At 47.6% G+C, this 27980-nt stretch overlaps 1 protein-coding gene across 3 annotated transcripts in view; it reads left to right on the top strand.

The window, feature by feature from the left end:
• Positions 1 to 27980, top strand: part of BRD1 (bromodomain containing 1) — an 86525-nt gene that overhangs the window by 32766 nt on the left and 25779 nt on the right. For 2 of the 3 annotated variants that reach the window (XM_038756174.1, XM_038756173.1), the window contains exons 4-8: positions 2844 to 2975; positions 4701 to 4829; positions 5323 to 5635; positions 9388 to 9648; positions 20205 to 20696. In XM_038756174.1, coding sequence (XP_038612102.1) covers positions 2844 to 2975; positions 4701 to 4829; positions 5323 to 5635; positions 9388 to 9648; positions 20205 to 20696 — 1327 coding nt within the window. The remainder of the gene's footprint in view (positions 1 to 2843; positions 2976 to 4700; positions 4830 to 5322; positions 5636 to 9387; positions 9649 to 20204; positions 20697 to 27980) is intronic. The other variant, XM_038756175.1, reaches the window with a different exon arrangement.

Below are 27980 nucleotides of genomic sequence, written 5' to 3' on the forward strand. Positions count from 1 at the left end.
CAAGTTAATTAGGTTGGACACAGTCCCTTTCCCACATTGTGCTCACATTCTGAGGTAGGGGAGGGAGGAGAGATCAGGCGCTTAGTATAGTGCTCTGCACACAGTAAGTGCTCAATAAATACAACTGAATGAATGAATCAGGTATTTAAAAGGCTCAGACAGAAGTCGAGAGGGAAGCAGCGTGGCTCAGTGGAAAGAGCACGGGCTTGGGAGTCAGAGGTCATGGGTTCGAATCCTGCCTCCGCCACATGTCTGCTGTGTGACCTTGGGCAAGTCACTTAACTTCTCTGAGCCTCAGTTACCTCATCTGTAAAATGGGGATTAAGACTGTGAGCCCCACGTGGGACAACTTGATCACCTTGTATCCCCCCCAGCGCTTAGAACAGTGCTCTGCACATAGTAAGTGCTTAACAAATGCCACTATTATTATTATTAATAAACAGGCCGGCCTCATGAAAAGTGCATGGTCCAGAGAGTCAGAGGACCTGGGTTCTAATCCCGGCCCTGCCACTTGTCTGCTGTGTGACCTTGGGCAAGCCACTTCAATTCTCTGGTCCTCAGTTTGCCTCATCTGTAAAACGGGGATTAAATCCTCCTCCCTCCTACTTGGACTGTGAGCCCCATGAGGGACAGGGACTATGCCTAACCTGATTATCTTGGATCCTCAGTGTTTAAAACAGTGATTGGCTCAGAGTAAGTGCTTAACAAAGTACCATTAGGAAAAAAAAAAAGTGACTTGCCCCCAGTCACGCAGAAGGCAAGTGACAGAACTGGACTTGGAACTCCAGTCCCTTGAGTCCCAGGCCTGGGCTTTTTCCGGTAGGGCATGCCACTTGGAAAATTGGAAAATTGTAGCATGACTTTTTAAAAAAAATCCCGGCTTGAAAAAAAAAACCCCAATGCCACCGTGAATGACATAAATGGTTAAACCTGAAAAATCCCTAGCCTCTTAGTAGAGAGTACTACGATAGCAGCTGGAGTGGTGGCTTGCTTTTTGGGCACAAACAGGATCTGAAGTCTTGACAGATCAATGGCATCTGGTCATTCCCCCCCAAAAAAACTTCTGGAGTCCTGGTAAAATTAGGGGTAGTTGATTAAAGGGTGATTAATTACCACCCCATATTTGTCAGAGCGGATTCCTCGCCTAATTAATATATGTGCATCTCAGTGGGGCCTGGGCTGAGCGAGACGGATTGCCGTCTCTAAGTTCCCCGGGTCTGGGTGGCGGAAGGGCAGATTGGCGGCCACTTGGGTTGAGTTCGAGTCCATGTGCTCCCTGCCCGTTCAGCAGTGGAGGGGTTGGTGGGTGGGTCAGGCGGGATATTTATCTCCTCCAGACCCATTTCAGGGCTCTTGGAAAGGATGGGAGCGCTGGCGGATGTAAGCCTGGGGAACCGAAAGGAGCTCCTCAGATCAGACAGTCAATTGATGGTATTTATTGAGCACTTACCATGTGCCGAGCACAGTACTAAGCGCATGGAAGAGTGCAGTACAACACAGTTGGAAGTTATCTGTCCCTTAGGCAATTAAGTACCTAAATCAGAGCCTGCCCTTTAAGGTCGATGGTCTTCCCTCCTATTAATATTAATTACAATAATAATGATAATTGTGCTGTTTGATAAGTACTTACTAAGCACAGTACTAAGCGCCGGGGTAGATACAAACATCGTCAGGTCAGATGCAGTCCCTGTCCCTTGAGGGGCTCACAGTCCTAAGTAGGAAGCAGACAGGTGTTGAGTCCCCTTTTGATAGATGAAGAAACTGAGGTCCGGCGAAGTGACATGCCCAATGTTACACAGCAGGCAGGTGGTGAGCTAGGATTGGAAGAACCCAGGTCTCCTGGCTCCCAGGCTCTTCCCGGTAGGCCAAGCTGCTTCCCGTTGCCCAAAATTCCGGTCCGAGGTGTGGTTTTTCCCAGATTCTCTTGTCGGCCAGCTTTGGTACTATCCAAAAACTATCCCTTTTGCGTGAGCAGGCTGTCTCGATGCCACATGCCACGAAAATCAGGTCCAGATCGGCGGTGAGGTTAGAAATTGGCTCAACACTTCCCCGGGGCCCGGGGCGAGCCCTTAGGGGCTCCTGCCTGCCCCGGGGTAGAAATCTAGCTTTCCCGGTTTTCCCCACGGACCCCAGGAAGCGCAGGCCTGGGCCTCCCCCCGCTAAAAGAAACGGTTTCTCCCCTGAGTTTTCAATGGAGGGTCTCCCTCCCCAGGAAACCACTCAAATGTTTGGTGACCTTTCAGAGCTCACCCAGTAGTCAGCATTACTTCCCTGGGCACGTAACACGAAGCAGAAGGCCCGCTCGAAGCACCCTGTTTGTCCACGGAAAGAGCTACGCGTGTGAATTTTCAAAAATTTTTTTTTTTTGGATTTGGCCTGCGTTCCTTTCTGTTGGACTCTACCCCAAGTTGGAGCGAGTCTGAGTCGTGGGTGACTCCAGGGGATTTCTCCCCACGCTTTTTGTAATGAGACCAAAGTGGGAATCGGGAGAATTTGCAGGGAAAATGTTTTAGAATTCGTCTTACTCCAAGGGATTATAAAGCTTTAAGAGCTGCCAGGGTTGGTTTTTTCCTTAATACAGTTATTGCACTTGACTCTGAATTAATTTCCTAAAGGATGTAGTTTTTAAAATGGAGGTGGGGGGGTACTCTTTCAGGCAATTTGGCATTAAGAAATGAAGAAAATGCTTTGAATGAACAGTATGCAAAATCATTTTCTGCTCATTACCATTATTCTTTTATTAAAAAAAAAAAGCTTTGCGTTGATATTTTGACGACTTCCTTTTGCTTGGTTTTGGCTTAATGTTTCCGATCGTTAGTTCAAGCTTTTCATTCTTTTCCCAGAGGGAAGATGATGAAGAAATCCAAGCCTTAAAGGAGAAGTTGAAGTATTGGCAGAGACTCCGCCATGACCTCGAGAGAGCTCGCTTGTTGATTGAACTCATTCGGAAACGGGAAAAGTTAAAGCGGGAGCAGGTAACCGGATCCCTTTGTTTCAGGGAGCCTAATTTGGGGCAACTATAACCCAGCTGGTTTTTCTGAAAGAGAAGGTTTTAAGACACCCACTTTCCTGGTACCTGGGCAACCCCCGTGACCAGCACGTGGGAAGCTGCACAGCCAAATGGAAAGAGCCCAGGCCTTGGAGTGGGAGGACCTGGGTTCTAATCCCGGCTCTGCCGCTTGCCGGCTGTGTGATCGTGGGCAGATCACATCACTTCTCTGGGCCTCATTTACTTGTCAAATAGGGATGAAGACTGTGAGCCTCACGTGGGACATGGACGGCGTCCAACCCGATTATCTTGTATCTACTCCAGCGCTTAGTATGGTGCCCGGCACATAGGAGGCACTTCACAAATACCATAAGAAACAGAACGGGTTCAGGTGTTTGCCCAGACTTTAAGGCAGCCACAGGAAAGGCTTTTAGAATAGTAAATAATAATCATCATCATAGTGATAATACCTGTTGGTTAAGATGGGCTGGTGGGATCCCAGTGCTCTACACACAGTAAGTGCTCACTAATGCGATTGAGTGAATGAATCCCAGTCCGCCCTGGCAATATCTTCATCAGTCATATTTATTGAGGGCTTACTATGTGCAGAGCACTGTACTAAGCGCTTGGGAAGTACAAATTGGCAACACACAGAGACAGTCCCTACCCAACAGTGGCAATCACCACGTGCCATGAGGTACTTAGAGAAGCAGCGGCGTGGCTCAGTGGAAAGAGCCCGGGCTTTGGAGTCAGAGGTCTTGGGTTCACATCCCGGCTCCGCCAATTGTCAGCTGTGTGACTTTGGTCAAGTCACTTAACTTCTCTGGGCCTCAGTTACCTCATCTGTAAAATGGGGATTAAGACTGTGAGCCCCCAGTGGGACAGCCTGATCATCCTGTAACCTCCCCAGAGCTTAGAACAGTGCTTTGCACATAGTAAGTGCTTAGTAAATGCCATCATTATTATTATTATGAAGTGTCGGAAGGCGCTTGACCCTGCGGGGCGGCGATGGACAAGGGGAGAGCCACAGCACGGGCTTGCCCGGGCTTCCCCGAACGCGTTGTGGGAAAGCGGCGTGTGCTGGCAGCAGCGGTATTTATTAAGCGTGCGCGCTGTGTGCTGAGCACTGTGCTCACGTACAGATGGACCCGCCCCAGCCACCTGCCCAGCTGTGGAGAAACCCACTTGGGGAGGTGAAAACCCCGGTTCGGTTGTGGTGGTCTCACATTTCCACCTTGTGAGCAGCATGGCGTAGTGGATAGAGCACAGGCCTAGGAATCAGAAGGTCTGGGTTCTAATCCTGGTGTGCTGTGTGACCTCGGAAAAGTCACTTCACTTCTCTGGGCCTGTTACCTCATCAGTAAAACAGGGGTTGAGACTGGGAGTCCCTTGTGGGACAGGGACTGTGTCCAATCTGATTTGCTTGTGTCCACCCCAGCGCTTAGTAATAATAATAATGATGGCGTTTGGTAAGTGCTTACTATGTGCAAAGCACTGTTCTAAGCGCTGAGGAGGTTACAAGGTGATCAGATTGTCCCACGTGGGGCTCACAGTCTTAATCCTCACACATTGAGGTAACTGAGGCACAGAGAAGTTGTGACTTGCCCAAAGTCCCACAGCTGACAAGGGGCAGAGCCGGGATTTTTGGCACGTAGTAAGCGCTTAACAAATACCATAATAATAATAATTATTATTATTGTGTCTCATTCAGGTTAAGGTGGAGCAACTGGCCATGGAGCTGCAGCTAACCCCGTTCACCGTCCTTCTGCGGGCCGTCCTCGACCAGCTGCAAGAGAAAGATTCCGCTCACATATTTGCCCAGCCGGTGAACCTGAAAGAGGTGTGGCTTTCATTTTGGCTAACCTTTCCATTCCACCGCGCGGCGTGACGGGGCCCGGATTTGCTTCCCCCGTACTTAACCGCTTTCCACTGGAAAGAGCCGCTCTTCAGTCCTCCTTCATTTGGGAACTCAGTTCTTGGAACTCAGTTCTTCTCAGTTGAACTTTTCTAGGCGATTCGAGGGTCTCCCTCTCTACCCTACACCTTGACTTTTAGCAGCACTTATTCCTTTCAAAGCACTGCGGAGCTTGGGCCGTTCATTCGGCGACGTGGCGACCGCATTAAATAGCATCAGTCTGCAAAGCCGGTGGCTGAATTTAAAATCCATCGACAGCCCCAGAAAGCCCTGTCAGGGCAACAGTGAGGCACAGGTTTGGCTTTTCCTTTCCCCGTGGCCAGTAAGCAATCGCGGTAGTCACAGCTCGAGTCGCAGGGACTCGGGAGCCCTGTTCGGCCTTCCCCGCTTTTAAAACCCTTTCTCTTCCCAAACGTAGGTCCCCGATTATTTGGATCACATCAAACACCCCATGGATTTCTCCACCATGAGAAAGCGGTTAGAGGCGCAAGGTTATCGGAACCTCAACGAGTTCGAAGAGGATTTCAATCTCATCATCGATAACTGTATGAAGTACAACGCCAAGGACACGCTGTTCTACCGAGCCGCGGTGCGGTTGCGGGATCAGGGGGGCGTGGTCCTGAGGCAGACCAGGCGCGATGCCGACGGCATCGGTTTCGATAATCAGACCGGAACACACTTAGCTGAGCGGCCCAAAGCGGAGCCCCCTCGGCCTTTCTCGTGGGAGGACGGTAAGAGGTCTCCTGAAATACCCCGCCCGCTTTTGAAACCGCATCCCGGGCTGGACGGTAATGCCCTCCCTCCTGCGCCCACCCTGGGTCAGCTGGCTGTTCTCCTCGGGTGATGGGGGCGGCCGCGGCGGAGACGGACCTGGTGAGGGACGGGTGGGTGGGCAGTGCTCTTCTTGGGGGAGGAGGTGAATGTGGGGAACCCAGCCCCTCCGTAAATCCCCCGTCCTGAGCACTCTGGGGTTATGAGGGCGGAGGGGTGGTGGTCGTCGTCGGCCCCAACTGAGTGAGCTCGGGGACCCTGGCCATCAACTGATATCTTGCCATGGTTCCACAGATGGAAAATGGGCAGCTCTAAGTGAGGTCTGTCCGTCCATGTCTCCCCCCAACCCCGCCGCCAACGTACATACGTACGTTGGTCTTCGGAGTCCCTCCCCTTCAGAGTCCAATCTTTCCCATTTGGGGACCGCATTGGGAAATTTCAGCGCTCCGGCATCCGTGTTAAGTCCTCGTTCGGGGTTTGGTGGGTACGTGGCAACGTCTCGCCGAGGGTAAAGCCTCATCGCATACCGATCCTTTCCACTTACCCCCGGCAGCGGAGGCAGGGCAGGTGGCTTTCAGTCCCCCCTACCCTTCCTGATCTCTACCGAACCCACCCCTGGGGATGCCTGGTGGGGAGGGGCCCCAGAGGAAACCGATGGCCCCACAGTCAATGGATGATGCGGGAAGCAGTTCCTGAGCAGAGAGGCATGGTAGCATCCAAGTGATATACAGATGCTGCGATGTGGCCACTTCCTTCCCCAAGCCCACCCCCATCCACTCCCCTTTTTTAAGAACGGCACCTGCTAAGCGCTTACTATGTTCCAGGCACTCTACTGAACGCTGGGGTAGATACAGGAGAGTCAGGTTGGAAACAGTCTCCGTCCCACATAGGGGCTCGCAGTCTGTCAGAGGAAGGAGGATCGAATCCCCATTTGATAAAGGAGGACGCTGAGGTCCAGAGAAGTGAAGCGACCAGCCCCAGGTCACAGAGCAGACCGGTGGCAGAGCTGGGATTAGAACCCGGATCCTCCGACGCTGGGGCCTGGGCTCTTCCCGCTAAGCCAGGCTGCTTCCGAAATAGGGGCAGTTAAAAAAAAAAAAAGCAGCGGACTTGGCCAGCCTACCATAGTTCCTTGTAGGGTTTATAGCTGAATTTGAATTTGAGTGCTTAGTATGTGCAGAGCACTGTACTAAGAACTTGGGAGAGGACAGCCCAACAATATAGCAGACACACGCCCTACCCACAACTCGGTCTCTCACTCCCGGCCCCAGGTGTGGCCCTCTGGGGGCCTCAGTTTCCCCATTTGTGAAACGGAATGACCCCGCCCTCTCCCTACCTCCCGGAGATGAGGAGGACAAACTGAGATAAGGTATGCGAAAGTGTCAGAGAGAAATAGTAGAGCTCTCCAGAGTCAAGGTGTTGTTGTTATTGTTATTATCATCAGTGTTGTGATTGCTGCCTTCCCTTCCACTTGTCAGGCCAGCCTGAATCCGGAGCCCTTGTTTCTCAAATTGGCTTGGGCAGGGCCAGGCTGCTGCCCCAGAATGCCTCAGAAACTCCAGAAGCTTAATTTTCCCTAGGATCTAATTCTCCCCAAGAATATTGAAGGGCATCTTTACCCGTGACCTGCCTTAAATGGGCTAGAATGCTCTATGTAAACTTCCCCAGGGCCATTTGTCTAAACGAAGGCCGCGTCTGGGCTCAAAAGTGTCCTCTCTCTGTAGGAAGTCATTCCTCTGAAAAGGATTTCTGTAGGGCGGATGACCATGCTGTCATCATCGGGATTTGAAGACTGAGAAGGCGGATGGGTGTTCCAGGTGGCAGGAGCTTGTGAAATAATAATAATAATAATAATTGTGACACCTGTTATGCACTTACTGTGTGCCAGGGACTGTACTAAGTGCTGGGGTGGTTACAGGCAAATCAGGCTAGACACGGTCCCTGTCCCCTGTGGGGCTCACAGTCTAAATCCCCACTTTACAGATGAGGGAACTGAGGCGCAGAGAAGTGCAGTGATGTGCCGAAGGTCACACAGCAGGCAAGTGGTGGAGCCGGAATTAGAACCCACGACCTTCTGACTCCCAGAGTCGTCTTTATCCCCTAGGCCACTCTGCTTCTCATGTTCCGAAATGTCCGGAACCCTCAGATTCTGTGAAAAGAAACATTCCCCATTACTCGGAATGCCCGAGACTAAGGCAAGCGTAGATCCCGAGGTGATCCAGAGGAATGAGGCGTGGGGTGACCACCCCCTCTCCCCTCCCAGCGGGGGTTGCGGGGGGGTGGGAGGGGAGTGCTAAGTCTCAGAAACCTGGTTCCAAGGAGCGTGGGAGGCTGACCCCTTGGGAAAGTCCAGTTTGTCTAGCTATCCGAGGCTCCTGGGGCCCGGAGCCGGATACCCCCCGCACGGTCCCCCCCCAGTCTGGAAGGCCCCGAGGACGTGTGCCACAGCAAGCGAGTCCGCCCTCCTTGAGGCGTGCCTTGATCGGACTCCCTTAAGTCGGTCACTGCCGCGTCTGGACGCTCGCTTTTTTGCCTGTATTCCCCTCCCTCGCCTCAGTGCCGGCACGTAACCCCGAGTGGTCCAGGGCCCGCTCCCTGGGGACCCCTCCACCTCCCCACTGAGGCTTCTCGGGCCCCGCTTTCCAAATTCACTCTTTGGGATTTATGGAGCTCTTTCTGTGTGCCGAGCAGTGTACTATGCGCCCGGGAGAGTACAGTACCACAATAAACAGACACATTCCCCGCTCACAGTGAGCTTACAGGCTAGATGGCGGAGGGGGAAGTACATTTGGGGCTTTTGGCGCCTCTGCCTGCCCCGAGAGGCCCGGGAGTCTGTTGAACCGAAGGAAGCCGGCACTCGCTGCTGACTCATGGCTGTGGCCAGCGGGAGCTGTGGGAGCCGTTTCTCCGGCGACGGAGTTCCGATGACAATCTTTGTTGTGCGGAGCCAGAATCGTAAGCTTGATTTTCAGGTTGAACTTGACGCGCCGCCGCCAATTATCACCTTTAGGCCTGTAAACCTGGAGCAGTGGGTCTGAAGGATAAAGGGGAATTGGAGCCGGGCGGTGGAAAGCCGTCCTTGGAAATACCTAGTTTGGATCGGGAGTGACTTTTTTGGGAACAAAGTTCCGTCAGATCCCTTTGCTCTATTTTAAATACGCGACCGCCAGACACAGGGCAAGGGCTCAGTGGTTCACACACCACCTAGGAAGATAAGCCCCAAGGCCTCAATTCGAAAAGAGCTTGGCGGGCTTCCTTATGCAGACTAGAAAAGAGCCGTCCTCTCAACAGGAAAGCTGTCTGTTTTCCAAGAGGCTGTTGGTTTCTCTGCAGACTCCTACGATTTTCTCGTAGCTTTGTTTTCTTGCGAAAGGTCATCGGAACCATCAGGAATCGGAGTTGGTTAAGTCATGACACCGAACCTAATCATTTGGGGAGCGGGGGGGTGTTAAAGTTAGTCACGACGCTGCCGAGGCAGAGCTTAAAATGGGGGTCAGATTTATTCACCCGCATACTTGCCCAGGGGCGAGAGGCTCTTTATTGAGGTGAGTGGAGAATTTGAGACTTTGTTCCTTCCGTCGTGGTGAGTGGGGCGAAAGGCCTTGGTCTGGGGAAAGAAGGCAAGGGGCATTCCCTTGTTTTTGGGTGCTTGGTTGTGAAGCCCATCTGCACGCCGGGCGCTAAATCCTTTAAACCGTCTTTTTGACTTCAGTGGATCGGTTACTGAATCCCGCCAACAGAGCGCACATGACCTTAGAGGAACAGCTAAGAGAATTGTTGGAGAAACTGGATCTCACCTGCTCAATGAAGTCCAGTGGATCGAGAAGTAAACGGGCAAAGCTGTTAAAAAAAGAAATCGCCGTTATCCGTAACAAGCTAAGCCTACAACACAACCAGACTCCTCAGATAGAATCAGGTATCGGAAGCTTCGAAGAGGAAAGCACCTCCTTAGAACCCGAAGGTGAAGAAGAAGGTAAGAGGAGCTGTTTTGTTGGGATCCTTAAGTTGCACGTTGGTTTATAAGAAGTTTTATTTTGGGGTGGGCGTGGAAGGCCGAATGAGAGATTTAGTTCTTTCTAGGTAAAAAGGTAGTTCTGTACCAAGATCTTGTGGAATTTGCACTCCACAGGAGTGTGAGAATGAACCTTCCGTACCGCTTTACTCCGAAAAATGCGGTACCGGAGTCATCACTCTGTTTTTTCAGTGGTTGTCACATCTCCCTCTGCCCAGAGAGGCTAACTCGCTAAATGCAGGGTACGGCTTCTTAGTTTTCTCATCGTGAGCACGCGTGGGAGATACCCACCGTTGAAATCAAGTACCACCTAGAAGGACAAAACCACAGCCAGTTCTCTTCCACTGTTTGAACGCCGTTCCCGAAGAACTTGGCGTCTCAGAGAACTTGAGACGCATTGTCCGACTTTATCCTCCGACGAGGCGTGGCGGCAGAACTCGCTCTAGTCCGCCAAAAGCAGAATGACGGGTTGCTGCGTCGTCAGGACTGATGACGAACTGGATTCACGGCGAGGCCCTTAAATGATAGGCTGTAGTAGTAATAGCATCTCTAGAGTGGATAGAGCCCGGGCCCGGGAGTCAGAAGGTCGCGGGTTCTAATCCGGGCACTGCCACGTGCCTGCTGTGTGACCTTGGGCAAGTCACTTCACTTCTCTGTACCTTAGTTACCTCATGTGTAAAATGGCGATTGAGATGGTGAGGCCCATGTGGGACAGGGACTGTGTCCTCAGTACAGTGCTCTGCACACAGTAAGCGCTCAGTAAATACGATTGAATGAATGAATGAATTTGCTTGTATCCACCCCAGCACTTAGTGCAGTGTCTGGCACACAGTAAACGCTTAACATATACCGTTATTATTATTATTTAAACACTTATTTGGGCAGAGTGCCATACTGAGCCGTGGGAAAGAGTATACAAGTAGGAATTAGAGAAGCAGCGTGGCTCAGTGGAAAGAGCGTGGGCTTTGGAGTCAGAGATCATGGATTCAGATCCCGGTTCTGCCAATTGTCAGCTGTGTGACTTTGGGCAAGTCACTTAACTTCTCTCTGCCTCAGTTGCCTCATCTGTAAAATGGGGATTGACTGTGAGCCCCCCGTGGGACAACCTGATCACCTTGTAACCTACCCAGCACTTAGAACAGTGCTTTGCACACAGCGCTTAATAAATGCCATCATTATTACTATTAATTAGACGTGGACCCTTGCTCCCAATCCACAAATTTAGTTGGGGAGATGGGCTCAGTGAGAGCATTGCCTTTGGATATGTACCCTATAGGCATTTGACATTCACCCCACCTTCAGCCCCACGGTACTTATGTTCATTTCCTTAATTTATATTAATCAATCAATCAATCAGTCGTATTTATTGAGCACTTACTGTGTGCAGATCACTGTACTAAGCACTTGGGAAGTACAAGCTGACAACATATAGAGACAGTTCCTACCCAACAGTGGGCTCACAGTCTAGAAGGGGGAGACAGAGAACAAAACCAAACATACTAACAAAATAAGATAAATAGAATAAATAGGTACAAGTAAAATAAATAGAGTAATAAATATGTACAAACATATATACATATATATATACATATATACATATGTATACATATATTAATGACCATCGCCCCTTCTAGACTATAAACTCCTGGTGGTTTATCCCAGTAAGTGTAATGAAACCAGAAAACATTGCACTTAGATCCGGATCCTCTGAACATTTGACTTTCGCCCCACTGCACCCACGTCCGTATCCTTTATTCATATCAATGTCTGTCTCCCCCTGTAATAATAATAATAATAATGGCATTTATTAAGCGCTTACTATGTGCAAAGCACTATTCTAAGCGCTCGGGAGGTTACAAGGTGATCAGGTTGTCCCACTGTGGGCTCACAATCTTAATCCCCATTTTACAGATGAGGTAACTGAGGCCCAGAGAAGTGAAGTGACTTGCCCAAAGTCACACAGCTGACAGTTGGTGGAGCCGGGATTTGAACCCATGACCTCTTACTCCAAAGCCCGTGCTCTTTCCACTGAGCCATGCTTCTTCTCTAGAAGACTATAGACTATAAGCCATAGACAGTCCCTACCCAACTATAAGCTCCTGGTGGGCAGGGAACGTGTCAGCCAAGGCAGTTGTAGTCTCTGGAGCGTGTTCTGCACTCAGTAAGCCCTCAGGAAATACCATTGATGAAAACAGTGTAAGAGATGAGGACAAATACATGAAAAAGAAAACAATTACCAGTTATGTAGAGTGAAATTGTGGCTTTTAAAAAAAAAAAAATTCACTGCCTCCCACTGTGCTCAGTTCCAGAATCGAAAAATAAAAACAGTTCAGTAGTGTTAAGCTATTAGTAGAAATGAGGACAAACATGAAATCTCAAACAGTTTCTGTAAACCTCAGACATCTGGTCATTTTGGAAAAGTGACATCGACTGACAACCTGCTCCTTTAACTAGTCCAAGATGCTGGAGAATTAGCTGGAGTGGATTTCAGCAGGCTGGAAAGAATTTGGAGACGTCCTCCAGTTTATTCAGTCGATGGTATTTATTGAGCGCTTACTGTGTGCCGAGTCCTGTAGTGAGCGCTTGGGCTAGTATGTGCAACAAGAGTTGGGAGACATGAGCCCTGCCCACAAGGAGCTTACAGTCTACAGGGCTTACAGCTTTGGGCTGAAGTACCCCAGCACCTAGAGCAGGGCTTGATACGTTGCAAGCGCTTAACAAATAGCATAAAAAAAAGGGACGCTTTTATCATTAGGCTTTGAGCCCCATGTGGGAAAGGGATTGTTTCTGGCCTGATTAACTTGTATCCAACCCAGTGCTTAGAACAGTGCGTGACACATCAATCAATCAATCAATTGTATTTATTGAGCACTTACTGTGTGCAGAGCACTGTACTAAGCGCTTGGGAAATACAAGTTGGCAACATATAGAGACAGTCCCTACCCAACAGTGGGCTCACACATAGTAGTAAGCGCTTAGCAAATAAAGGAATAAAAATGAAAAAAATGCAGTTTTAGGTTATTTCTGAAGAATCCCCAGAACACTCATCTCTCATTCCTCTTAGAGAACATTTGATTCATATTTTCCATAAGAATTATTTTCAAAAAGAAAAACACCCCGGGCCTTTTTGATAGCTTTGAAAAATATTTTAAAAGTAGTCAGGCATGCTTTAAATGCCAAGAGGAATTCTTCCTCTAGACTGTAAGCCCACTGTGTGCAGGGAATGTGTCATTATTATTGTTGTATTATACTTAGTACAATGCTTTTTTTTAAAAAAAAAAATGGTATTTGTTACTTTGGGTTGGGCACTGTACTAAGCGCTGAGGTAGATAAAATGTTGTCAGGTTGGACACAGTCCCTGTCCCACGTGGGACTCAGTCCTAATCCCCATTTTCCAGATGAGGTCACTGGGGCCCATAGAAGTGAAGTGACTTCCCCAAGGTCACACAGCAGAGCCAGGATGAGAACCCAGGTCTTTCTGACGTTGAGGCCCGTACCCTACCCACTAGGCTACGCTGCTTCTTTTGAAAGCAGCCTCGAAACTTTATCTGAGTAAAAATGAAGGCTAACCATTCATTCATTCAATCGTATTTGTTGAGCGCTTACTGTGTGCAGAGCACTGTACTAAGCGCTTGGGAAGTACAAGTTGGCAACATATAGAGACGGTCCCTACCCAACAACGGGCTCACAGTTTGAGTCTTAAAGTCTGCAAGACTGTTTACCTCACCTAATTCAAAATATTGTACAAGATGTACATTTTGTGTTTCTGGATTTTGTAGACCTCGTCTAATTAAGATTTTCTATCAGGCTGCAGAGCACTAAGGAAGTTGGTGCTTTTCATTCTTGTGGGCAGGACATGGGTTTACCAACTCTTTTGAATTGTACTCTCTCAAGCAGTACAGTGCTCTGCACATGGTCAGTGCTCAGTAAATACCATTGATTGACTGATCTGTATCGATCTCAACCTCTTTTCAGACAGAAATCTCACTGTCAGCTTTTCTCTTAGAAAAACCCACTCCTTTGTTAAATGTGATACATTTCTACCTCATCGACGTAGCTTTTTTCATTTAGTTCCTGTGGGACAAATTTCTGCCTCTAGAAGAGCTTCTTGGACAGTAGAATTTCACAGAACCATAAAATTAAGTAACTAGTTCATTGGTGGGGAACTTTTTTCCCCCTTTCCTCCAGCCAATTTATCTCCAGTGCCTCAGTTGCCTCATTGGCCCAAAATGGGGGTTCAATACTTGGGCCTCCTTCCTCCTTAAATAGCTGCCATGATCATTCAATTTTTTGAAAACTTAATTCTGTTACTAGGGAGCTGAAACTTCCAGGGGATTTTTATCTCGCATTGGAGTCTGATTTTTCTCCAACAACAAACCTTTTATTCCCTATGCAAGTGATGGTTTTTCCTGTCAGTAGAGATGAAAAATTCAGAAGGAAAAAAAATAATAGAAATAGCATTTCTTGTCTTCTTGTGTGACTGAATTCTCTCAGTACTCCTGCCTGGAAAGAAATGGCTGCAGACAAACACAAAGGCTAATGCAAAGGTGGAAAGTTTCCCGAGGGCATTTGGGCTAGAAGAAGAGTTGTTTCTGAACTATCCTGTGTCATAAAGGAAAATTGTAAAATTTCTCTCAGTAGGTCAGTCAAATAGGTTACAGTATATGGGATTTTTCAAAAATCAGGAAATTTTAAGGAAGAGAAACGTTTGTCTTTTTATTTTTCTCTTTTAAAAGGAGAAATAAAAATTTTATCGTGGGCCCCAAATTCATTTATTGAACAGTGGTATATAGATCAGACCCCTCTAATAATAAGAATGATGGCATTTGTTAAGCACTTACTATGTGCAAAGCACTGTTCTAACCTCTGGGGAGGATACACAGTGATCAGGTTGTCCCACTTGGGGCTCACAGTCTTAATCCCCATTTTACAGATGAGGTAACTGAGGCCCAGAGAAGTGAAGTGACTTGCCCAAAGTCCCACAGCTGACAATTGGCGGAGCCGGGATTTGAACCCATGACCTCTGACTCCAAAGCCCGGGCTCTTTCCAATGAGCCACGCTGCTTCTCTAGGTGTTAGAATTCACTCGAATAGCATCATTTATATGTTTGGTTAAATTCACTAAATAAAAATTAATGTTTGTGTTTTTCCGTTTCAAGAAACCGAGACATTTAATCCTGGAAAAAGGCATGGCCTAAGAAAATTAAAACCGAGACCCAGGACTTGTCGAAATCCGTATTAAATAGGTGGAGTTCATCACACCCACTTTCCAAACTCCAACCTGCTGAATTAGTACAGGACCCACTGGGGAAATCGAGGGAGGCAACAGTTAATTTATATTAATGTCTGTCTCCCCCTCTAAGCTGTAGCTCTTTATGGCCAGGGAGCGTCTTTACCAACTGCGGTCTAATTGTGCTTAGCATAGTGCCTGGCCCACAGATAGCGCTCAGTAAATGCCATTAATTGATTGAATCCTAACATCAGGTTTAAGTAGTTGAGGTCAACTGTCTGTTTTTGAAGGGTGTCACTCATTCAATCGTATTTATTGAGCACTTACTGTGTGCAGAGTACTGTACTAAGCGCTTGATGAAATAGCAGAAAATGGGGGTCAGAATCTGGTTCTAATCCCACCTCCACCCCTTGTCTGCTGGATGACCCTGGGCAAGTCACTTCACTTCTCCTGGCCTCAGATAACTCATCTGTAAAATGGGGATTGAGACTGTAAGCCCTCCATGAGACAGGGACTGTGTCCAACCCAATTTTCTTGTTTCCACCCCAGCGCTTAGTACAGTGCCTGGCACACAGAAAGTGCTTAACAGATACCACAATTCTTATTATTCCTGTAGCCCGCTCCCAAATTTGGAGTTGATGAGCAGAGCCGCTCAAACACCGCCTGTTTATATCTCTTTTTTTCCATAATTTTCTCAAGGTGTTAATGCTTCGTCTGAGGAGAGAGTTGAGATGCTTCACAATGGGAATGCTTAGTTTTTTTAAAAAATTAAACTAAATGGTCTTGTTTCATTTTATTAGGCTCCTCATAGCCAAAGCAGAAATGGATTAATGCAGAACTAGGGTTTGCGTTTATTCTGCCAAACTCTCGGTGAAACAGCCTTTTTAATCCTCAAATATTTGTTATTATTGTTAGTAATAATAGAATTTGTTAAATGCTTACTGTGTGCCAGGCACTTTATTAAGCACTGGGGTGGATATGAGCAAATTGAGTTGCATTCATTCATTCAATTGTATTTATTGAGCGCTTACTGTGTGCAGAGCACTGTACTAAGCGCTTGGGAAGTACAAGTTGGCAACATGTAGAGACGGTCCCTACCCAACAACGGGCTCACAGTCTAGAAGGGGGAGACAGACAACAAAACAAAACATGTGGACAGGTGTCAAGTCGTCAGAGCAAAACAGAGCAGTCCTTTAAATGGGAGATTTCAGTTTTAAACTCAGTCTTTGGAATGCAGTTTTGGGGTTTCCTTGAAGATGGTAGTAGGTGTTTAAACCTGAAGTTACAGTCCAGAAAGTAACAACATTTTAGCTCAGTGCGCTTAATCAATCTGCCCTACTTATTGAGCACTTACTCTGACCAGAACATGGTATTAATTTCTTGGGAAAGCATATAGAGTTAAAAATGGTCTTGTTTTATGCTCTTGACTCGTCTTCGACCCTTAGAGGGTTAAAAATACCGTGTTATTAGTATTATTGTTATCATTATTATCATTGTTATTAATACAAATGCTTTGTATGCCAAACTGGGGTAGATCCAAGAACAACAGGCCTGACACGGGCTTGGGAGTCAGAGGTTGTCAGAGGGTTCAAATCCCGGCTCCGACACTTGTTTGTGTGACTTTGGGCAAGTCACTTCACTTCTCTATGCCTCAGTTCCCTCATGGGGATTGAGACTGCAAGCCTGGGCTGGGCCTCTTTCCACCAAGTTTGACGCTATTCGAATTTACAATCCGGTGGGGAGGACAGACACTAAAATAAATGAATAGAAGTCTTTTTTTTCGTAATTAAGAAAGTCACAAAAACACTAAAGCCTTATGTAAAAGCACAAGTAGCTCTTGTTTTTATAACAACACTGGAATTCTTCATTGAAGAACAACTGAAATTGCCCATCTGCCCTTTCTAATGGTTCGTTATATCTGCGTTTAAATAGGCATATTTTAGGCACTGGGCAAATGTATCCCGATACAGAGAACAGGCCCAGGAGTCAGAGGGCCTGGAATCTGATCCTTGCTCTGCCACGTACTTGCAGTGGAGCCTAGGGCAAGTCATTGCACTAGAGAAGCAGCGTGGCTCAGTGGCAAGAGCCCGGGCTTTGGAGTCAGAAAATCCCGACTCCGCCACTTGTCAGCCGTGTGACTTTGGGTAAGTCACTTCACTTCCCTGGGCCTCAGTTACCTCATCTATAAAATGGGGATTAAGAGTGTGAGCCCCACGTGGGACAACCCGATCACCTTGTAACCTCCCCAGCACTTAGAACAGTGGTTTGCACATAGGAAACGCTTAATAAATGCCATTATTATTATTATTATTCTCTGTGCCTCAGTTGCCTTATCTTCACAAAATGGAGATTCAGTACCTGTTCTCCCCCTTACTTAGTCTGTGACTCCCATGTGGGACCTGACTATCTTGTGATGATAATAGTAATGATGGTGGTATTTCAGCATTTAGAACAGTGCTTGGCACATAGTAAGCACTTAACAAAATACCATTATTATTATTGATTGAGTACTTGCTGTGTGTCAAGCGCTCTTCTAGGCTCTGGGGTAGACACAGGCTAATTAGGTTGGACACAGACCCCATCCCACAAGGGCTCACAGTCTCAATCCCCTTTTGACAGATGAGGGAACGGAGGCCCAGAGAAGTGAAGTGACTTGCCCAGGGTCACTCAGCAGACAAGTGATGGAGCTGGGATGAGAACCCAGGTCCTTCTGTGCTCTATCCACTGGGCCACACTACTCCTTTCCAGCGCCTAGTAAAGTGCTTGGCACTTAGTAAGCACTTACCAAATACCACAGTTATTATTTCTGTGCCCACGTGGGTTTGCACACTCTCTTAAACCCACACCCACATTCTGCTTGTGCAAGCATGTTTTACGAAATCACTCACTAGCTCAAACTCCGATGGAAAATTGTGCTGTGAATTGACCTGAAAAACAAGCAGACTAACAAGGTTTTCAAGACTCCGAGTAAAAAAAAAAAAAAAAAATTTGGATGACTGACTTAGTCTCTCTCTCGAAGGCCAGGAAATCGATGCACTTCTGGAATGTAATTTGGAAAAATGCTCACGGTTTTCAGAGCTGCCTTTTCCGTAGCATGTGACTGGAGAGTAGGTATGGTGTAAAATCACAACCTCTCTCGTCGACCCCATTTCTTCTTTGGAATATTGTTCAGGTGCTCGGCTGCAACCGAATGTCTTTTAACTCGAATGACTTCAAAATTTAGTATATGAGCATGATTGGCAAGTCCCTCTCTTCAGGATTTGCCTTCAAAAGTTTAGAAGTGAACACACTTTTTCATGCTCGTGTCAGAGACCAGACATAAGACTTATTTCACAGCAACCGGCACCTTGCAAAATAAAAATGGTCCATATTAAACACACACTGTTTGCCAAACACTATCTTGTGCTCTGGAGTAGATACCAGATAATCAGGTTGGACACAGTCCCTGTCCTATCTGGAATTCACAGCTTTAAATTGGAGAGAGGAGGGATTGAATCCCCATTTTACAGATGAGGATACACAGGCCCAAACAAGTGAAATGACTTGACCAAGGTCCCACAGAAGACAAGCGGTGGGGCCGGAATTAGAACCCAGAGCCTCTGACTGCCAGGCCACTCTGCTTTCTAGCTAAGTTCCTCTTTACTAGCCAGCCCTACTTCTCCAGTTCTGTTGGAAAGAGAGTTCCAAATATGAACCTTTGTGCAGTTAGTCCGTTACTTTCTGTTGTCATGGAAAAAAAATAAATACTGAGTTTGACAAGCGCATTTAAAATTTTCATACAGAAAACCCTTGAGAAGGAGATGTATGTAAATGTGTTGGAATATGATATTTGGATAGGGAGGAGATGGAATGAAGTGTTTCGTCAGGTAAATGACAAAAGCATCGTGGAGAGATGCGATTATTATCTCATTAAAAGTATATTTCATACCCCAGGACTAACGCTTTAGTTTGTAAATGGTTTCATAACTTCCTGTTGCTCTTGAAGGGACTAGGTATTGTTGACCTTTAATTGTTCAGACAGTCTCTAGTTGGTTGAATGGAATTTTCCTGTTTTCCCTAAAGTTCATCCAAAACCACCGGCCACATTTTGCTCCATGCGGTTGGGTCAAGTGCAGCCTTGATGCCTGCTTTTTTTGGTCATTTGTAGCAAGGTGTTAGGGAAAAGTTCCTCATGACCATCTTTATCATCATCATCATCATAATAATGGTATTTATTTTGTGCCAAGCACTGTTCTAAGCTCTAGGGGAGGTAGAAGATAATTAGGTCCCACATGGGGCAGTGTGAGTTAGGGGGAGATCAGGTTTCAAATTCCCATTTTATAGGTGAGATATCTGAGGCACAGAAAACTTAACCGACTTGCCCAAGGTCACACAGCAGAAAAGTGGCAGAGCCGGGGTTAGAAACCCAAGTCCTCTGACTCCCAGCCCTGTGTTCTTTTCACCAGGCCACATTGCTTCTCTCTCTTTTTTGTTGAAAAACTTCTGTTTTTTCCTGTGCCATAATAGTATACTGAGGGATTTTATTTTCCTGCATGTGTGTGAGACCCTTGAGGAATGGGAATAGTGAATCGGTGGTCCTAATATTGAAAAATCTTCAAGAAAATTTCAGAGAAGCATCGGCCAGTAGCTTCAAAACTAAAGGGAGAAACCAGTCGCCGATGCTTTAATTGTTCGTTCTTCATGTGAAGTTAAGTAGACATGGAGATCGTCCCTTCAGTTGGCTGATCCTCTCAGCTCACGGGACGAAGACGGAAAAAAAAGAAAATTTAAACAAGTTCGTTCATTCATTCAAGCGTGTTTATTGAGCGCTTAGCGTATTGGCTTAAACGTGTTCAGAACTTTTCCTCCCTACAGGTAAGCGGAGTATTCCGTTGTGAAAGTTCCTCGAATTTTAGCGGCATGTCTTGGTGGCATATGTGAAATAATCTTTCGTAATTTTCTTTTACAGAAACTAATTTTTATAAACGTGGGGATTTTGGACGTAGGTTGCCAGAGTCCCGTCAGTCGGTCCTTTGCAGTGAGGGTTAAGGGGCCCAACGGGTACACGCTCTTAACTTCCGCTTTCAGCCGCTCTATTCCGTCCACGTTCTAATCAGAGGAGAAACTTAGATACGACTAACTAGGCGAGCTTGTGGTCAGCCAGGGGTTTTCGTATTTCTCAAAGTTGTGGTTTGTTTCATTGATTGCGCTACTCTCTTTTGGTGGACGTCACATTTGTAGTAAGTTTTCTAAGAGGTTTTTATCATCAGTTTTCAAAAAATCACCATTGTATTTATAATTTTTTCAGGAGATAAATCTCCCCCTAAACTTGAACCACCAGATGCCTCACCTCTTCCTTCAAACTCAGAGACTAATTCAGAACCACCAACCCTCAAACCAGTAGAACTCAATCCAGAGCAGAGTAAACTATTCAAAAGAGTAACATTTGATAATGAATTATATAGCACTTCCATTCTGAAAGAAATGGTTAATGGACACCCTCCAGAACCCATTCTGGACAGTAATCTCAATGAGTCGGCAGTTTCTGCAGGCGCTGAGTCATCAAGGGATGTAAACAGACGTACATCTGTTCTCTTCTGCAAATCGAAAAGTGTAAGCCCCCCAAAGTCTGCCAAGAACTCTGAAACCCAGCCAACTTCTCCACAGCTAGGGACCAAAACCTTTTTGTCTGTAGTCCTTCCAAGGTTGGAGACACTTCTGCAGCCACGGAAAAGGTCAAGGAGTGCTTGTGGAGATGCTGAAGTGGATGATGACTCGCCCGGAAAACGCCTGGATACAGGTAAATGCTGAGGGGGTTCGCCGTCGTACCGAGAGGGCCGGAGCGACGTCCGGGGAGCGCGGGGGGGTGGCCCGGTGTCCGCGTCGCCGTCCTCGCGTCTTCCGAAGTACGCCGTGGTCGCGGGGAAGCGGCGACTCTGGGTTGGCCGTCGGTCGTTGGGACGGAGGAATGGGCATGCGCGTGTTTCGTGGTTAGCGCCTTTATCGTCCCGGGCCTCGGTGCGAAAACGTATTCGGCGTTCTCATCCGAGACTCGCACCCGTTTCCGATGAGCACCCGGTGGATTTCCAAAAGCGGCAGGGGTGGGAAGATGAATCCTCTTCTGAAGCCTCTGGTAAACAAATCTCTGTTCGGCTAGGTTTCGCAGACCGGATGTAGTTTCCCAATAATAATCACTCCCCTTGCTTGCCTCAAGTCCTCTCTTTTGTTTTTTTTTTTTTTTTTTTTAACTTCCCTGGCAGGGCCGATGTGAACGGTCGCCTGGGTGACAAGCGACAGCTCAGTATTGCCTTCTCTTGAAAATGTTTTCAGAGCTGGTGGTGCGTGGTTTCTCCCCACCAAACCACCCACATGGAAGACGAGGAATCCCATTGTGAACGGGGAACGTGTATTGCCCTCTCCCGAGCGTTCAGTCCAGTGCTCGGCGTGCAGTAAACGTCCAATAACTACCGCCGATGGATCGATCGTGTCGCTAATTGGTCGCCCCAGCCCCTGCAGAAGCGGAGGAACGCGGCGCTGAAGTACTTTTCCCCAGTACTCGATCGTTGCCCGTGAGCGGGCCAGATGGCTCAAAGGAATAGGTAGCAGAACGAGCAGATGGACCGGGGAAATTGAGCAATGACCAGTTGCAGATCGGTACCGCACGCTGGGTGGTACCCATCCGATGCAGATGGCTCTCGGGGGCTGCGAGGATGGGACCCGGTCTTGGCTTGGCAACGAGACTCAGGAACTTGGTGGAGTTTAGTCGGGGGGGACGGGCTTCTGAAAGAGTGAACGAAAAGATTGCCCCAAGACTCTCCAAAATAGGGTCGGGGGTGTATGATGAGAATGTAGTAGTAATAAGAGTGATACTTAAGTGCTTACTATGTGCCAAGCACCGTACTAGTCGTTGGAGTAGATGCCCAGATCGTCGGGTCCTGCACGGGCCTCACAGTCTGAGGAGGGAGGACTGGTATTTGAATCTCCATCTTGCAGATGAGGGAACTGAAGCTCAGAGAAGCGAAAAGACTTACCCAAGGTCTCACTGCACACAAGCCTGGGAGCCGGGATTGGGACCCACTAGGCCACACTGTTTACAAGCATACTTCTGGGAGTACTTTGGGCCATTATCCAAAGGGCTAAAATGCTGTCCTTTGCAAGTCACTGCTTAAAGGACCTGAAAATTCACCCCCCCCCCCCGGGCCTATTCGTTGTTTTTTTTTGTTTCGGACAGAACGATGTCCTTTGCACATGTGAGACAAAGAATGGCGGTAACCCAAAAATGCCTTCGCTAGCTTTTCTTGGAGACCTTTCACTTGAGAAAGGAGTACTCACTTTGGGCTTAAACCTTTCATTGTAGTGAATTTTGAAAAGGGGCTGCAGATGGAAATAAATGAGTCTCTCCTGTTTTTCCTGGTCTCTATTTTGAAAAAAAAAAAAAAACAATCCAAAGCAAAAAGAATAATGCCTATTAAATGTATTAACTGGGATAAACGACTACACGACACGTATTGTTGCCAGCTAAAACTAAACGATCAACGAGTAGAGTCGTTAAGCGGATCAACCAGTGGGACTTATTGAGCACTTCTTGTGTGCAGAGCACTGTACTAAGTGCTTGGAAGAGTCCAGCCCAACAGGGTTGGTAGACACATCCCCAGGTCACAGTGCAATTCAATCATAATTACGTCGACGGCTTGAGGGAATTTTTTTTTATGCCAAAATACCCTGGCTCAGACTGGATCTGTGATGTTTTGGGGCCCGTCCACTTATCTCCATCTCTCCCCATACCAGGAAAGTGAGTGATGGTCTTTTTTCTGCGTGCTTCTTTTTCCATTTAAGGAAGTTAGCATCGGTGCCGATTTCTCAGTAAAAGGTCTCTGCAAAATATTTCAGAAGACACTTAGGGCAGCATCCACTTGCATCTGGTTGACCCTTTGTTATTAGTTCCCTAAGAGTTCTGTTTATTTATTTATTTATTTATTTTACTTGTACATTTCTATCCTACTTATTTTATTTTGTTGGTATGTTTGGTTCTGTTCTCTGTCTCCCCCTTTTAGACTGTGAGCCCACTATCGGGTAGGGACTGTCTCTATGTGATGCCAATTTGTACTTCCCAAGCGCTTAGTACAGTGCTCTGCACATAGTAAGCGCTCAATAAATACGATTGATTGATTGATTGATTGGAGGATGTTAGGTTTTCGGGGCTGCCCTTTTTGGGGGGCTTGGGCCACCGAAAGCGATGGGTCTCTCCAGAAGCGAATGGAGGTTCACCTTCCCCTCTCACGTTTGGTGGTAGCCAAACCACTTCTCCGAAATCAGGTTCCTTTTGAGAGCATCAAAATCAGTCTCTTGGCTCTTCATTCTGAACTGCCTTGTCCCCTCACTCCAAATCAGCTACTTAATTCCAGAAGCAGATGGGTTTATGTGTGTAAGATTTTAAGAATCCTATAAGATTTTTTTTTTTGGCAAAGCATTAAGGGATTCTTAATAAAAGGTAGTCCTTAGTCTAGGAAATGATCATACCCAAATAGGCGTATGTTCAAAGCCTAGGAAATGAGGGCCAGTTTGGAAAAACTGAAAAAGGGCAGTCCTCGAAGCATCGAATCCCTGAGTTTTCCAGCGTCTCTGTTTCCTTCTCACTCCAGCGGCTTCCGACGTTCCCCCCTGACCTCACCATCTCCTCCCTGTCTCTCCCCCAACCATTTCATTTACCTCTCCCTTTCCCATCTTGACTTCCCCTACCCCTTCCACTCCTGTTTCCTCCTTTCTCCCTCCCTCATTTAGCTCCACAGGCCCCGCTGAGGCGGCAGGGAAATGGGCAGCCACCTTCCTAACAATGAAGGAATTATAACAATAACTGTTAACAGTGGTATTTGTGAAGCACTTAGTATGTGCCAAGCACTGTTCTAAACACCGGAGTAGATACAAGATAATCAGATGCGACACAGTCCCTGCCCCTCATGGGGCTCCCCGGTTTAATCCCCATTTTACAGATGAGGGAACTGAGGCACGGAGAAGTGACTTGCCCAAGCTCACCCAGCAGACCTGTGGCAGAGATGGGATTAGAACCCACTTCTTCTGAGTCCCACGCCCGGGCTGTTTCCGCTAGGCCACACTGCTTTCTGCCCCTTCCATCTAGTATTTTCTCCTCTTCTTCGTATTTTCAGGAGAGGCAGCGGCAGTCCCGAGCCTTTGGGTGGGTCGGTGCCTTTGGCTTCCGAGGGTGCAAGCCGGGGTCGGTCTGGGGGGGCGAGACGAGAGTCACTAGACCACCACAGGTCTCGAGGGGGTGGAGGGACCTAGAAGATGGGGATGGGAGGGACACTTGGCTGCCTTCTGAGCGCGAATCTGGCTGCAGTGGCCCCAAGGAGCCAGGGAATCCACGGGGAGGGAGAAGTGGCTCTCTGTGGGCCCCTCCCCGTCTCCCACCCTTACTGTGGGCTTTCTAGGCTAGTAGCCAAAAGCGGAGCAGAAAACGGTCTCTGGCGATGCGTGCTCTCGCGCATAGGAAGCTGACTTGTAGCACCCCTGAGATCGGATCCTGGGGGGAAGCACTGGAGGGTTTGCTAATCTCTATCTGCAGGCCGGGGGGAAGGGGACCGTCAGCCAGGCAGGTGGGCATAATAATAATAATAATAATAATAATAATAATAATAATGATGATGACATTTGTTAAGCGCTTACTATGTGCAAAGCACTGTTCTAAACGCCGGGGAGGGGGATACAAGGTGATCAGATTGTCCCGCGTGGGGCTTACAGTCATCACCCCCATTTTACAGATGAGGTAACTGAGGCTCCGAGAAGTTAAGTGACTTGCCCAAGGTCACACAGCAGACATATGGTGGAGCTGGGATTCGAACCCATGACCTCTGACTCCAAAGCCCGGGCTCTTTCCCCTGAGCCACGTGGCATCACCCACGTCCACCCAGAACAACGTGCAGAGAGGTCTGGGGGGCAAGGGGACCATCTTGCACGCATCCTTCTGTGGGGACGGACTGGTGGACCTCTTCAGAGTTCTCGGACTTACTAGTAAGGGGGCAGGCCCCTCGTTGGGTGTAATAGTAAGTGGGGTTCCATTTAGGCTGTCTGAAGAGGGAGGAGAAAGCAATGAATTTAGCGTGACGTTTTCGCCTTTGATGACTGGTGTTTCTTAATGGAATCCAAAGTGCTGTTGGTTTTGCTCCTTCACTTTCAGTGATCGAGGTAAGAGTATGTCCCAGCAGCAGGGAAAATCCGGAACGTTTCCAGCTGTAGTCCGTCACGACAGGGTGCGTGGCCCTTTTAAAATGCCTAAATGGCAAGGGGCTGGCCTCAAGTTCATCTTGACGTGAATGTGCTCCTGAAATTTTCCTTTTGCAGTAGAAATTTGGGTCTGTTGCTAAATGAATTTCATATTCTCCCCATGTCAGTTGTTCATACAGTGGGACCCTCCTTAATAATAATAATTGTAATATATAATAATAATGGTATTTGTTAAGTGCTTACTGTGTGCCAAGCAGTGTTCTGAGTGCTGGGATAGATACAAGGTAATCAGGTTGTCCCACGTGGGGCTCACAGTCTTCATCCCCATTTTGCAGATAAGGGAACTGCGGTACAGAGAAGTTAAGTGACTTGCCCAAAGTCACACAGGTGATAAGCGCTTAGTACAGTGCTCTGCACATAGTAAGCGCTCAATAAATACGATTGATGATAAGTGGTGGAGCTGGGATTGGAACCCAAGGCCTCTGACTCCCAAGCCCTTCTTTTTCCACTAAGCTACGCTGCTTCTCATAGATAATTATGCTACTAAACGCTTCCTGTGTGCCAAGCACTATTCTAAGCACTGGGGAAAATACGAGTTAAGTTGGACACAGTCCCTGTCCCACATGGGGATCATGCTCTGAATCCCCATTTTCCAGATGAAGTACTGAGGCCCAGAGAAGGTGTGACTTGCCTGAGGTCACACAGCAGGCATCTATGAGCCACGGTGGCGATGCATATGGGGTTTAATTTAGCAATCTCGGGCAACACAGCTGTTACCTTCTGGTTCTTGCTCAATTTTTTCTTTTTGTAAGGTGGGTCTATCATGTCGGGTGCTTTGTTTTCCTAGGGGAGGAGTGTTCAGCAACACACACTAGAATCGGACTGGTCTTTAAGTCCGCCCAGTCATTCATCTAAACCGTCTGCATGTACCAAGTGTCCTTGGGCCGCAGACTGACTTCTTAACACCTAGCCGTCACCCAAATATTCAAAACTCCCCAAGCCCGTTTTGTGCCAACTATCACGTGCATATTGGCCCTCTGACCTGTGATTCTTAAAGGTTTGATTTGTCGTCCCCCAAAATAGGGATCCCTTCCTTCACCTCTTCAGACGCCTCTAAAATAATCCTTTAAGACGATATTTTGGGTGACCCCCTAGAGTTTCCATTTCCCTTTGACACAGTACTAGAACAGTTTTGAGGTCTTAAGGTGGTTCTGATGAGGCTTTGAAGGAACTGGGGTTGACTCGAAAGGATCTATCACCTGGAAGTGTCTGGAGACAGAGTTGTGTGTTGTTGTTTTTTCTTGGTTTTTAATTTTTTTGGATACCGCTTTGATCCTGACTGAAATGGAGATTTCTGCTTTCTTATTCCAGAATGCCAATAGATTTCAGTGGATGCAGGATGAATTCCTAAGCACTTCTCCCGAAACAGATCCTTAAAATTGACGTTTTCACGATCCGACACTTTGCCGAGAGCGATAGAAACGTTTCCACTAGACCCCAGTTCCGTCGCTCGGGAACTCGAGAGAGTCGGTCACTTTTGTCCGTTACCGCAACACCGAGCGGTCTCCGCTGGGCCCCTTGGCCCAGGCCAAAGTCGGCCAACGATCAGTCTCTGGCAACGGTTCACGGCCTCACCTGTACCCCCGGTTCCGTCCTTGAAGCATCGGACAGTCTTGGTCCCACTGGCCCCGGGCCCCCGGAGGACTCGGAATTCTTTTGAACCTGGCCACCAAATTCAAAGATCTGCCATCGCACTCTGAGCTGTGGGATGGTCCTCCAGGCCTGCCACCATTTTGGGCGGCTAGATTTTTCTCAAACGCACTCCGAGACTCACACGCTTATCGCAACACCAGATCCTGTCCCAGCTCTTGGGATGCTCTGAAAGTTGCTGGGGGAGGGGGCGGAGGGTTTGGTCTAAAAATAATAATAATTGTGGTTTTTGTCAAAGTGCTTACTATGGGACTCTCACTGAACTAAGCACTGGACAACAGTCCCTGTCCCACGTGGGGCTCACAGTCTCAATCCCCATTTGACAGATGAGGGCTCAGAAAAGTGAAGTGACTTGCCCACGGTCACACAGAACACAAGTGGCGGAGCCAGGATTAGAACCCATGACCTTCTGAGTCCTAGGCCCGTGCTCTATCCACTACGCCTACTTAAGACGCTAGTGACTCTGGAGGGGGAGAGATACGCACAGAAGAGAAGCGGTGTAAAAGCCTTAGTGGAAGCATCACTCTCTGTTCTTCACTGGAAGGAGGTTAGCTCAATCCCAAAGCCCCATTCTTAATGGATGCCCAGCTTCGTGAAGGTTGTATTGTGTTCTCATGTAACGTTTTCTTGCTCTGTACAAAGCCTCAGGCTCCTTTTAATCGGTGTTCAGATGGAGCTCTCTCTCTCTGTCTCTGTCTCGCTCTTTCTCCTCTCTCTCTTCTAAGCTTCTCCCTCCTTTGAGGCTCTTGTGAAGTAGCTGTAGCTCTCTGTGTAAAGATGTGTTTGTGTCTGCGTTCCGGGTCTAAGGATGCAGAACGGCCGATTGCTGTCTGTTTCCTGTCAGTCAGACTAAATGGCTTTTTCACTGTTTTCCAGGTTCTCATGTTAACTAATATGCCGGGTATTTTTCTCTTTGGATCCTAATTATTTTCTATTATCCTCCATCCTGGACCGGAATTCTATTAACTGACCATTTTGGGACGCAGAAAGACCATTGCATTGCAAGTAATTATTTTGGATCATGTTGGAGACACCAGACATCCTTAAAACCAAAACCAAACCCATGAACACTGTTGGAGGAAATCTTTGCCATGTATGAACCCATGCTCTTCATTCCGTACATTTTCCCATCTCT

The sequence above is a fragment of the Tachyglossus aculeatus genome, chromosome 14 (genome assembly GCF_015852505.1).
Source record: "Tachyglossus aculeatus isolate mTacAcu1 chromosome 14, mTacAcu1.pri, whole genome shotgun sequence".
Lineage (NCBI taxonomy): Eukaryota > Metazoa > Chordata > Mammalia > Monotremata > Tachyglossidae > Tachyglossus > Tachyglossus aculeatus.